This window comes from Cyphomyrmex costatus, unplaced genomic scaffold, assembly GCF_001594065.2.
Source record: "Cyphomyrmex costatus isolate MS0001 unplaced genomic scaffold, Ccosl1.0 scaffold199, whole genome shotgun sequence".
Lineage (NCBI taxonomy): Eukaryota > Metazoa > Arthropoda > Insecta > Hymenoptera > Formicidae > Cyphomyrmex > Cyphomyrmex costatus.
The window spans coordinates 567,094-580,222 of NW_017276028.1; the positions used below are offsets into that span (position 1 = coordinate 567,094).

Here is a 13,129-nt window from a genome sequence, read left to right on the forward strand (position 1 = left end):
AATGGACCGATATTGCAAGATAAATCACTATCATCAATTAGCGGAAACAACATTCATCGATTATCAGACTGCAATTGCTATCAGTACCAAAACTCGAAAGTTTGTATTACAGATTTTTAATAGTCATTAAATAATATTTATCAGAGAAAATATACACATCACATATTCATCGAGTATTCCGCATCGGTGATAAAAAATATCCCGTCATAAAACTTAACTTCCATTAATTACAAATCTTATTGCGTTTTAATGTCGCTCGCTTTTTATTCTGCAAACTATATGACGATATAGTGCGCAGAGTAACACGCAGAGTGCAATAAATATTCATCTTACTAATCACATTAAAACTGATCACTGTGTAAAGTAAATTATACATTTCTCTTATATCCACTTTTGGAGACGTACATTTTTTTCCAAGCTTGATTTGCAGAATCCTAAATTATCCTTTCCTTTCTTCCTCTACATATTATATAGTTTTTTACTGCATGTCAAATCTTTGAATATATAAAAGATCTAAAAAGATATATTAAATAACGGTGCCTTGAGAGAAAAATTTTATCTTTGGAAAAATTAGAACGAGTGTCTATATATACAAATTAATTAATTTTTCTCAGAATCAGTGTGTCCCAGAAATTAAATCGTAGAATTACGTGATTTAAAATAAAAACAGACAACACGTTTTCCAAATGTAATCCCGTTCAGTCTTGCTTCTTAGCTTTGTCGTCGACACCGTTCGCCGTCACCGATTGTGTGTTTTGTCGCCTGAGCTGCCAATCGATCACCAGTCGCCCCGTCAACATAAAGAAGAATACCTGAAACCGTTTAATTTACAGCTCGTGAAACATATATTAGGTGCTTGAATGTCTTTCAGCAGCAAATTTCTTGAGATTAAAACAGAAAAGTAATGCTTCCAGCCAATGCTCTTTTTTTGGTACGACACTTGACATTTTTAATGCGATAAAAAATTGTTCTTTGCATCCGATCAAATGTTACATACTAATTATTATAACATAATTACAGTACTTTCATATACATAAGCACTTTTGGCCATGTTAAAAATTTGAAATAACACAAATACTAAATTTTCTCAGTCAACAGCGAAAATTAATTCAAGCACATAAATATAATAGGTCTAACTAATTTTTGTATCGACCGTAAATTGTCTACAAACAATGAAGGAATTAAACGCCTATAACGGTTAAAGCTGGATCAAAGTGCTAATAATAAGTATGAGTGAATTCTTATACACCACATATAATAGGTCTGTTTTTTTTTTTTCGGCTGAACTTTTACAGTTCATCTTTTTTCCTTTTCTCTTCTTCTGGACAGAAAAGAAAAAAAGATGAAAAGGATGAAAGACGAAAAAAGAACAGACCTAATGTTAATAAATAATCACTTACCAGTGCCGGGGCGATCCTCTCGAATTTGTCGTTAACCATGTAATGAGAGTACACGGCCATCAGCATCAAAAGAAGCAGAACCGTGTTTGAAAAGTTTTTAACTTTGTCTGGAAGCAATTTACAAATGATTACTGCAATGAATCAGTTCTGTTTATCAAACACGGCAATTTCTTTGATGTAATGATTTGAAGAGGGCAAAAGGTTGGTATAAATAATTGAAGGTCAAATGGAAAGCAAAATTTACGAATCAATTGAAAGACAAATTGAGGGCAAAATTTGCGAATTTACTTTAAGAAAAAAAAGAAATGTAAATAAACACAGTTTTTGTGTTGCTTATTACTATATTTTAGATGTTGTTTATTATACTATAAAAATATAAAATTTTCTTGTGTGTGTCATTATAAAGATATTGAAACTTTCGAATGTTTTGCTATGATTCTGCGATTTCTAAGAAAGCAATTTGCTATTTTTCTGAGCTATTTTTTTTTTATCTAATTTTCAAGATACTTTACATTGCATCTTAATCCTAAAAAAAAACAAATTATTAGAAAATTGCTATTTCAAAATAATATAAACATAAAATTCTGATTTTTATGTCAAAATTAACATATTATTCATGTTGATTTCATTTTGTAATATTCCTTATGTTTATTTATAATTTTAGATTCCGTAAAAATACTGTAAAAAAGTGTTACGAGGGAAACTAGATAAAAAAATAACAGATTTGCTTCTTTAAAGGTACGTCATAGAATCGTGGAAAAAAACGAAATATGAACATTTCGGTCTGTTTTCTCAATAATTCCTATATTTTTAATAAATTTCTATACTATAATTTAATTGTTTAGATCTTAAATATAGTAGTAAATAATACCTAAGAAAAATTATATCTAATTATTATTCCTTCCTTTAAAATAAATTCACTTCAATAAATTTCGTCTTCAGTTTAAAGTTTAAACTATACAAACGTTACAAACCTTTGGTTTTACTTAAAGTTAAGAATTTGCGTAGAATAATGAGTGCATATAAATGACAAAGTATAAAGAACTATAAAAATAGGGAATCAAGAATTCAAATTTCTATAAAAATTAATATCTAAGACTTAAGATTTAAATAATTATAAAGGTCAGCGGAGAACGAAACACACATGATAATAAACATTCGTGAGAGAATCTATGATACATGCCTTTTATATAATAATAGAATTGATAATATAGTTACAAAATTGAATATTTATGAAACTGATAATTCGATAGAATGAGCGGCTGCAAAGGGAGGACATTATGATGAAAGAAGGTGGTTGATCTTTTGCACCTACGACTTGGAATAATCGCCATGGCGAGGCCACAGATGATCTCAAGCGAGCCGACTACTCTCCGATACCACTTGCTGGGCACCTTAAAGTCAAGTGTTCCCGAAAGCGGGAAAACTTTTGCGTACTTGACGTATTCCTTCCTCTGAAAGAATTGAAAAAAATGTTAAAATCCTGATAAATCTCTTCAGTGAAAATGAAAAGTGAGACTACTCGATATCTATATACTTAATTATGCCTAGAATTAATAATGTTTTTCGTGCTTAAATTATACTGACAATGTGAGAAAGATCCAAAACAATGTCCGAAATGTTTACATTTAATTAATTTTTATAAAATTCACTAACAAATTATAAAATGAGACCAATAGAATTTTCATTTGAAGCATAAATATACATCGATAAATACTTGACATTAATATTTAAAAGACTGCGAGTTCGAATGTAGAGTATAATCAAATATATAATACATAGTTTAAGGAAAAGAATTATTTTAAAGATCAATAAAATACATCTTATTATGCTCATCTCTAAAAAACTAATTATTGCTGAACGCTGTTTTTATTGTATTGTATTTACATAGTGGTGATATAATCGAGCCCGTTTTGGCAGCTTGAAACAATTCGAGGACTTGTAGAAAACCTAACTTGTTCTAATACGCGCAGTATATAAATATCATTCGCCAGCAAGTTTGCGAGCTTATTGGCGGTTGACCAACTAATCTGCACGAGTGTTTACCTTAATATCACTTTCATTGGGTAATGTCAGAGATTCTGAAATAGCGGAATGACACATCGATGGTCAACATTTATATCAAAAATTAAGCTGTAATATTAAATACGTAACAATAAACATATTTCATTAATTTATAGCATAAACAAATATACTTATATATCTTCCTATATTTTGCAAAACAAGATTTTATATTTTTTTTACGGAATCGTATACGAAAAATGGAAAATTGACTTTCGATAAAAGGAGAAATATTAAATATAACAGTAATGAATATTTTATACTTATTACAAATAATTAGTTGATTAATACATATGTAATCAATTTCTTGTTTAAACACTTCAGATTCAATAAAATTATATTAATGATCAATTGTGTGTTTCTGTGGCCATATCAATGTAGTTTGATCTTCAATAGTGCATTATCGTATATTGTAATGTATACGTTATCGAGCGCACATTACTGCGTGTATTTTTATACTGTCTATAACGAGCTAGGTGACACGGCATACGTCGCACCTTACAATCGACCAGGTTTCAAAAAATTTCATTTTTTTCCGACGCCCTTGGCCTCGTTGCGACCGACACACTCATAATGCCACATAAATTTGGCGTTTAGTTAATCTTAATCACGAAGAAAGATACTATTCTATCATAGAGCAAAACTATTATACCTATATCATTGCGTTACTTTTTTTTTGTCACTAATACATCAGTAATTGTTTTATTATTTTTTAATTTTTTTCTAATATAATTAGTTAAAACAACATTTTTAATCGATATTTTTTCTACTTATGATAAACTACATCTGAATTTTAATTATGATTTAAAAGGAGTTAGTTTTTTCCTAATTGCTGATCGTAACTATGTGTGATAAATTTTTAAAAAGTAAACGAACAGATCATGATCTAGTTGTTTCTAAAGAATTTAAAATAAGTTACAAAAAATTGGTTTGCTATTTTCAAAGAGAATGCAGCACAAAGTTCAAAAAACAGAACGGCACTTTGAAGATCTTGATACTATTTGGCACTACTACGTATTTTGCATTCCTCACAACAATTTATCCCCTTTTCCTTTGACTATTTCAAATAAAGGTTACAAGAGAATTAATGTGTCGAATTATGTCGTAATATAGTAGGTTGTAGGAAGTAAATTTAAAAAAAAAAATAGAAAGATTTAAAACATTATTATTACTCATGTTTCATTTGCGTTATTCGCTCCAAATTGATTTTTATTGACATTTTCATCGATCATTTAACGAACTTTTAATCGTTTTTTTTAACACTATAATTTTATAAAGTGTGAATAATAGTTTTAATAATATTTATTTTTAATATTAACTTTTCTAGAGTAGATAAAATCGGCAAGAATATCAAAAGTGTAAACAGTATAATAGTGACTGCATAAAAAATTCGTATTTTATAAAACACGCGATTGCGCTGCCTATATTCTATATAATAATCGACGCAAGATTATTAACTTAAAACTTTTCTCTACACAAAGACATGTTCAAAAAATCATTTTATATGTATGAAATTTAAATGTGCTAAAAGTAATCTATATGTATATATATATATATATATACTTTAAAAAGAACATTTTTTAAATGAATATTTTGCTTTTAATTCGCACTAATTCGTTGTTAAGTATATAACGTTGCTCAATTTTTTTAATTTCTGGTTTTTAAGATTGATCCTAATATTATTCTATTTCTTTGTAAAATTATGTCGACTATTTTGAAAAAAATAATGTAACATTATCGTAAAACTGTTCGACGTGTGTCAACCTGTGGAAGATCGGTTAATAATTCGTTGGATCGATCAGTTGCGCCTTTTATCACTTTTTTCTGAGGAAGAGGCCACTGTGCGCCCAAACGTTAACCCGATAAACGTAGCGCCACGTGAACCGTGTTATCCGTATTTGTCGTCGAGTTTTTCATCTCTGGAGCGTTAACAATCCGGAAATTGAGCATCGTGGGAAACAGGCGCTGGAAGCTTTGGCTGAGAAGAGCCGTTAATACATAAGGCGCCTTTGTGCAAAGGAAATTTTGTTGCTTTTATTCATTTATTTATCAATTTTTTAAATAAGATATGCTCTCTTTAAAATATCTTTTTTTTTAGATAAGGCGCAATTTGATCGTGTTACTTTTTCCTAGAATAAAAATATAAAACGTATGAAAAGTTTGTACCATAGAAATTAATAGACAGTTTTCATTCTTTATATTTCCGTTCTAGAAAAATAATCGGTATCCTCTATACTGAGTGTTATAAAATGGTTTCGTATGTATATATGGCTTTATATGTATTGAAAAATTTTAACAGCAACGGTAAATAAGTAATTATATATTTCGACCATAACTTAAAATTTTTTTAAAAAACGATTAGATTTTGATTTTGCTAAATTAATGTACAATTTAATTTGAAAAAAATTAAATCTGACAGGAGTTTGTACACAGTGGACTGGAAAATTGATTTTAATCCTTTTTTCTACAATCTGTGTCATTTTTTATACAAATAAAATTTCACTATTCTTTGTAACTAAAGAAGAATAGAATCTTGGTAAAGATTCCCCTCCTAAAAATATGTTGGATCATGTTACGGAAAAGATATTTAAAAATAATAATTCTGAAATTTTTCACATTTTTTAAAAGCCTAGTAGTAAAAAAATGGGCTGGACAAAAAAAAATATGTTTGCAGAGATGAAGAAACTTAATTTGACACTTTCGTAATTAAAGTCTGGATCTACAATAGATGTTTCAAGGTGTTTAATTAATATTACAGTCGAATGCAAGGAGAATTTAGCCGGCGGCACACGATGCTTGTTTTCCTTCTGAATTCTAATCCAACAGGAAAACAAGTATTCGCCGGCTTAATTGACTATGTAGATTCCTATTGTAGATTCGAGCTAAAAATGCGCCTTTGAGCAGTGCTCAACTTGTACACCTGGGCTGCGTTTAGGAATTATACGCCTAGATAACTCTAGGCTACAGTTTACGTTACGCACAATATAGCAAAAGAATGCACCCAAGAGTTATCTGAGCATAACTCCTGAACGCACCCCTGCTTACGGCGGCCCTGGGCAAGGGGAAATCAGAGGAAACGTCGTGTCGTAAGCGCGAGCGCATGCGACTGTGTAGCGGAGGAGGCAAGGGTAGCGACGGCAAGCTTTGAGTATATAAAATGTTACATAATTAAGTCAGCCCGTGACAGACCGGGCGGCTTGTACTCGACGTACCCATCCACTTTGGCACCGACGACGCGGCGACGTCGACATCGACGTCCGTGAAATTACATATAAAAATAAGACGAGAAGACACTGACGACATGTCGTGACAAATGGCGTCCAGTCTGTCAGCCCGCTAGACAGTTCGACGCGGTTAAATGATTTTCTTTTTATCATTTAATTAATTCATCAATTAAAATAAACATCATTTAACAACATTTTCACAATTTCCTAATCGAACATTACATTTTGCGGCATATTTCTTAGATGACAGTTGCAGATCGGACAAACAACTATATTTGAAATCTAAAGCAGAAGCTTAATAAACTTATCGGTTAATGTTGATTGCGGCAGAAACTTTTGAAGTGGAAGTTTGCAATAACAGCTGCCAATTGTTCATAATTATATGTTGAAATAATTTAATATATAATTATAAGACAATCATTATTTTTTTTTACATTACAAGATAAATACAATACTAAGTTAAATTATCTTTTGCAAATTATTTATCGTCCGTTAAATCCTAAACGCTCTATTAAACTTAATAATATTGATATAAAAATATTATAAACTATTAAAGACAATATAACGATATTATAAGATCCGTTTCTCGACTAATATAGATTAATTTTAATTTTCACTTTAACTTATTTTTTTATCTTTTTCTAAAAATCAAAAAAGAATAAATTGTAGGCCAAGATTAAAGTTGGCAGAAATGAACATAAATTGAATCAACTGCCATAGTTTCAAATGTTAAACCGCAGTGAGCGATAATTTTATCAATTTCACGTTTCGTCGGAACTTTTCAGTCGCATTCATTGCTAAATCTAATTATAATCTCAACCATATAATGACAGAAGTTTGACAGCGACTAAATTGGATATCGTTTTATCGAATAATCGCTCTAACATCGTCATTTATCGCTCCGATATACAATCGCAGGGTATCGTCCTGTTAAATATCCCACAAGCGCAAGGAAGACGATCGATTCCTCGCTCGTGGACGACTCACCAGGTCCTTGTGCAACTCCTTGCTGATGTGCGACGTCAGCTTCATGGTGCCGACGAAAACAAAGAATATGCCGAGGAGCACCGAGAGCGACTTAAGCACTACAGAACCCATCTTGATGACCCCGGGATATCGCGGATTGCGGGCGAAAACGCCGCCGATCGATTACCGCCGGAAGCGAACGCGACGCGGACGGCCGTGACTGAGCGCAGAGAGATCTCACTCTCGTCGTCGGGTATAGCGGAGGACCGGCGGCGAGGGGCACACAGGCCGCACGCAGCGTCTACATGCACATGCTCGCGTGCGTCGCGAGCCAGAAAAGCGTATTAGTGGGCGGCCGCGGCTACGATGACGACGGCGACGATGTCCATGACGCGGGTCATCCCGACGTCCTCTGCGTCTGTAAAGCGCGGCGCATGGACGTTCCTTTCACCACCCCCGGCCCGCGCGGTGACGTCAACGGCCAACGTGCGCGTCGTTGAACGTCGTTGCGCCGGCTATTTTCTGATCGATACTCCGCTTCTTTGCCGCGCTAATCGATGTAGAATGCGCCCCCGCTTGGGCCCACTTCGACCGAGCTTCGAATTAACGCTGTCATTGTAAAATTAAGGGACTTTGTACTCCGACATCAACAGTTGTTTTAATATATATTATATTCTACTTATTATTTTATATCCATCTCTATAAATTTATATCTATCTCAAAATGACTGTAAAATTTTATTTCCCCTTTCGAAATCGAATCGGCGAATACCTAGCGTTCATTTATAGATGCAAACTACAAATTAACTCGGCAGGTCGATGTGTTCGTTGATCAGTTTGTTGAATAATGTGTCTATATTATTAATAATTCGATATTATGATAATTCTATTAAAAATGTTATAATATGAAGACATCAAGGTAGTAAAACGCAGCACTTCAAGAATCGCTGAAGCAATGAGGCTCTGTTTATATATATCTATATCTTTAATATATAAATATAATTAATATGATAATAAAATAATAAAATAATGATAAATCATTTATATTAATATGGCTATAAACACTTACATATAAATATACAGAAATAAATGGAATTATAGATATTTATAGATAAGTAATAATTAAAAAATATGGTGTTATTTGGAACGATCGATGTTCCCATTCTCGATTTCTTACTTACAAATCCAGCTTTATTAATATTTCTTATAAGTGTAGGAAATGTACAATGATTATTTACAAGTTGTTTTTCCAGTCACTCGCGATATTTTACAGGCACGCGGCTTCAAAGTAGAATCGTTGTTGTTACAATTGTTAGTAACAAAAGACGTTTTTGCTGTATTCATCAGGACGGTCATAGACGCGTTACTGTCGCTCAGTTTTACGGCTTTTCGACGATGCGAAATTAACGTTCCTCTATTTTGTTGGTCCTTTTTATTCTTCACTACAGATGATATTGTTTTCTTAACAGCAAACGATTGAACATTGACTGTTTCTTCTGCTTTCGTTTCCTTCGAAGATGCTGTATCCAAAATAGCTGCGCTACGTTCTGATCTCAAAGACGGCTTTTGGATTGCATCGAGATCAGAGACATTGATAGAAGAACTCTGAACGTAATTATGATCGTTGAGGCATGTTGCATTGGCGCTTTTATTTGACATTTGATGAAAAGTCTCCCTTTCAATTGATACTTGACTTTTATCTCTATCCTCAATATCACAATTAGGCAGAGCCTCCACTTTTGTAACTTTAGCAGCAGAGATTCTTATTTCTTCATCATCAATTTTATGAATACTATCACCGTTATTAAAATTGTTTATTTCTGTGATTTCAACATTTCCAATATTAAGATTGCCTACTTCCTTTTTAGGAACACTTTCCATACTAGAATCATCTATCTCTTTGATTTTAGTATCAATATTGAAACCAATCATTTCTTTGATCTTAATAATTTCAGTAACAGAATCCTCCGATTTTTTATTAGTATCATTTTTGTCATTACTGATAATATCACTATCGCGCATTTGTTCAGTTGTTCCGATGTATAACTTTTTATCATTTAAAACGCTTGCCATTTCCTTTCTTGTTCTCCGATTTTCATATTTCTTATTTTTATAAAAGCTATTACTTTCTTTGTCGTCGTCGCTCAAAGAATACCTATTATCACGCCAATATCTTGTTTTCCTGTCATCTTCTTCCTTCTCATAGTTTCTTTTTAATCTGTCATTTTTGTATCGACTATCATATTTATAATCATCATACTTCTTTTGTCTATGTGTTCTACTGAATTTGTCATGTAAACGATGATTGCTCGAACTCTCGTAATCGCTTCTGCTTCTAGAGTAGCTTCTTCTAAGCGGACTATATCTGTGCCCATTTCTCCTATAACCACTGTTATATCTTTCTGAGGTATGAGTTGTACGTGACGTCGAAGTTGCCCGAGAATTTCGTAAACTATGGGCGTGACCATTCTTGCTACTAGAACTGTCATAATCTTTTGCTGACTTATTTTTCATTTCACTTCTCCATCCGTTTGTACAATTTCGATTCTCTTTTGTGTCTCGATATTCTGAAGTAGTTCTGCGTTCATCGCAGTATGAAACTTCTTCCTTTTTAAAAGAATGTCCTGCATCCAATTGATTTTCTAATTTGATATTATCTTTTATCTCATATTGTGCAAAATTGTCTGTTAGATCGTACTGTGCAAGATAATTATTCGTTAATTCGGTTACGGTTTTCTCTTCATTTTTTTCAATTTTTATACGTTTGTGTTTATTTGTATCGTCTTCTTCATTTGTCCTTTTCATTAAATTCTTTCCGTATGAAGGTTCTGTAACAAAATTATTTTCTGATGTAATTAAAATTCTTTTCAAACTAACAAGTTTATTACTCAATTGTCTTTAAATAAAGTCTACATATAATTAAGATATTCTAAACTTTTTATACACTTTCTTCAAGAAATTTATAGAAAAGAAAATAAATAGTAATAAATATTTAATATATAAATTAATGATATAAATTTTAATATAAACGTTCACTTAATATTGTTTGATGTAAAAGTATAAAAAATTCTTCTATTAGATAAAAAATTATGCAAAAATTAAAAATTGTTTATGATTTTATATAAACTAATATAATACATACATTAAATTGAAAAGATAACAAGGACTCTCTATATTTTTGACTCTCATGTCGTCCTTTTCATTGTTTTTGATTATTGATAATATATACAATCATATAAAAAGTAAATCTATCTTTAACCTACCTGAATTAGAATATCGTCCAACATTAGAGTCATTGTCGTTGTTATTCATACCAGATGAAGATCCAGTTTTCTTATCCTTTTCAATAATATCTTCCTTAGAAATATCCTTTGTTTTAGTTTCTGCAGCAAGCTTTATTAATTCTTGTTGCTTTTTTTCTTCTATAATTCTTTTATGTAATCTTTCCCCGAATACTGTAGGTATCCTATGAACTTCATTCTGTGGCTTTTTACCTTTATATTCGTTGTGACACAACTGCATTTGATAAGATTCGGTTTCTTCAGTTTCACTTTCTTGTGAATGTGTCGAGGAAACATCTTCATACTTCTTAGTTACAGTATGCTGATATGGTAATTTACAAATAGAAAACTCTTGAGGTTTATAGTTGTGGCTCCTTCTAAAGGTTACATCGTCCAATCTGTAAACATTTTTGGTAACGTTAGAAACAAATTTAGCAATATTAACTTATATAATTCATACCGTTTCCTCAGATCATCTATTGTCTTGTTCTTTCGTGTAATTTCAGATCTTGCAGTTTTAAGCAAAGAAGATAAATTGTTCACTAAGTTAGTATTATCTCTCTGAAGATTTTCATGTTTGCTTTTGAGTGAACTAAGCTCTTCCTTTAATTCCTCGCAGTTACAATCATGGTCCTTGATAACAATTTAAAAATATCAACTTATTATTTGATAGATTTACATCAATATATTTCATATAAAAATCACTTTTTTATAACTTATTATTATTGTTGTATAGACATAAAACAATAATAACAGAAATTCTTAATATTTTTAGATAACATATCAATGTAAAATACATAGGTACTCTACATACACTTTAATTTTTAAATAATATGTTCTTTTAATTATATTTACATAAAAATTAATATATATATATACCAGTTTCCTAGTATTATTTTTACAAATATTTTTAAAATCAAACGTTGTAAATTTATTATTACAAACTACATGAAAATATAAAATTAACCTCTTTTACTTTTATATGTCAAAAAATAAACTCAAAGAATATTTTATCATAATCCCATTGACATATTTATTTCAAACATTATTCCAAGATCTTTGGATCATTTGTATAAGTTTATAAAAGAATTCTTTCAAATATGATATAAGTTTATTATATATTATATCAAGTGCAGAATATCAATATGTTATATATATTAAAGGTTATCTTATTTTGATAAAATATAATATTCTATACATTTAAATATACATAAAGATAGTAATGTTAATATAACTTGTAGTATTTAAATTTTCATATTTTGTGTAGTTTGTAATATAAAACAATATAAAAATATTATTTTAACATACTTATTTTATTCAATATAGATAGCAAACAATAAAATGATAAAATTTCCTCATGTAAAAGATATTGAACAATGTATTTAATAAATACAGCTGATTAGAATAAGGTTGTTAAAAACTTCAATCAAATTCAATCAAAAAGTATGAAATAACAAAAAATGCTGTAATTTTATGGCGCGCGCGGGAAATATTTTAGGTTAGATTATCATACATGCACATTATATCATCTATTAAATTAAAATTGGGGATATAATTTTAATCTTTAATAAGAATGTAAACGTATAGATCATTGTACACACATTTATATCCTTTACAAAGTTTACATCTTTGGGAAAACAAAGATTGTTTATCTTTGTGGTTAGACAAGTGCAACATATGTGCAACAAAGAAGTTACTCTAACCAAAATTAGAGTATTATTAATAGTAATTCTCACTTTTTTTTCTGGAATCAAATTAAAACTCGATAAATCCGCATAAATATCGATGTCATCATCCATTTTCCGCGATCGCTTGTCATTATGTCATGCCGAGACGTAGAAGTTGAAAACTTGATAGCCTATTCGATAGTTATCGAATAACCTAGACTGTTGAATATTATCGATAGTTGAATATCGATTATAATGTTTTCGACCTAGGCATCTATTTTTGAAAAAAACATATATGTAGTAGTATTTATTTACACTACAGCTTTACAAAAATAGCCAAGAAGGGGACTTCGTTTACAATAACTAAGATTTGTGTATACTCTCTCTTTAATTCTGTAAAAAGATTTTCGAATCTGTGAATGACAAAAACAGTATTTACGATACAAAAATTATACGATATAAGGTACGGTCAAAGTCTCGCTACAAATGCTTTGAAGCATTTGATTGACCAATCAGAAGAAAGAACTTTAC

At 30.7% G+C, this 13,129-nt stretch overlaps 2 protein-coding genes across 2 annotated transcripts; both read right to left on the reverse strand.

Annotated features, from left to right (window-relative positions):
* Window positions 1–569: 569 nt before the first annotated feature.
* LOC108773112 (transmembrane protein 35) lies at window positions 570–7,783 on the reverse strand. The gene is made up of 4 exons (XM_018538833.1): window positions 7,673–7,783; window positions 2,716–2,854; window positions 1,401–1,507; window positions 570–812 (listed from the first exon to the last, which is right to left on the reverse strand). The coding sequence occupies exons 1-4, from the start codon at window positions 7,781–7,783 to the stop codon at window positions 699–701; spliced, it is 471 nt and encodes a 156-aa protein (XP_018394335.1). The 3' UTR covers window positions 570–698.
* Window positions 7,784–8,880: 1,097 nt separating this feature from the next.
* Window positions 8,881–12,730, reverse strand: FLASH (FLICE-associated huge protein). The gene is made up of 4 exons (XM_018538786.1): window positions 12,668–12,730; window positions 11,392–11,564; window positions 10,914–11,329; window positions 8,881–10,478 (listed from the first exon to the last, which is right to left on the reverse strand). Exons 1-4 carry the CDS (start codon window positions 12,728–12,730, stop codon window positions 8,881–8,883), a joined length of 2,250 nt encoding a protein of 749 aa, XP_018394288.1.
* Between the last annotated feature and the right edge of the window lie 399 nt (window positions 12,731–13,129).

Coding starts and splice junctions, on each gene's coding strand:
- LOC108773112 (XM_018538833.1), bottom strand. CDS start 7,783: ATGGGTTCTGTAGTGCTTAAGTCGCTCTCGGTGCTCCTCGGCATATTC. Junction 2,855..7,672: donor AGGAGTTGCACAAGGACCTG/GTGAGTCGTCCA, acceptor CAATTCTTTCAG/AGGAAGGAATACGTCAAGTA. Junction 1,508..2,715: donor CATGGCGATTATTCCAAGTC/GTAGGTGCAAAA, acceptor AATTGCTTCCAG/ACAAAGTTAAAAACTTTTCA.
- FLASH (XM_018538786.1), bottom strand. CDS start 12,730: ATGGATGATGACATCGATATTTATGCGGATTTATCGAGTTTTAATTTG. Junction 11,330..11,391: donor ATAGATGATCTGAGGAAACG/GTATGAATTATA, acceptor AAATGTTTACAG/ATTGGACGATGTAACCTTTA. Junction 10,479..10,913: donor TGGACGATATTCTAATTCAG/GTAGGTTAAAGA, acceptor ATTTTGTTACAG/AACCTTCATACGGAAAGAAT.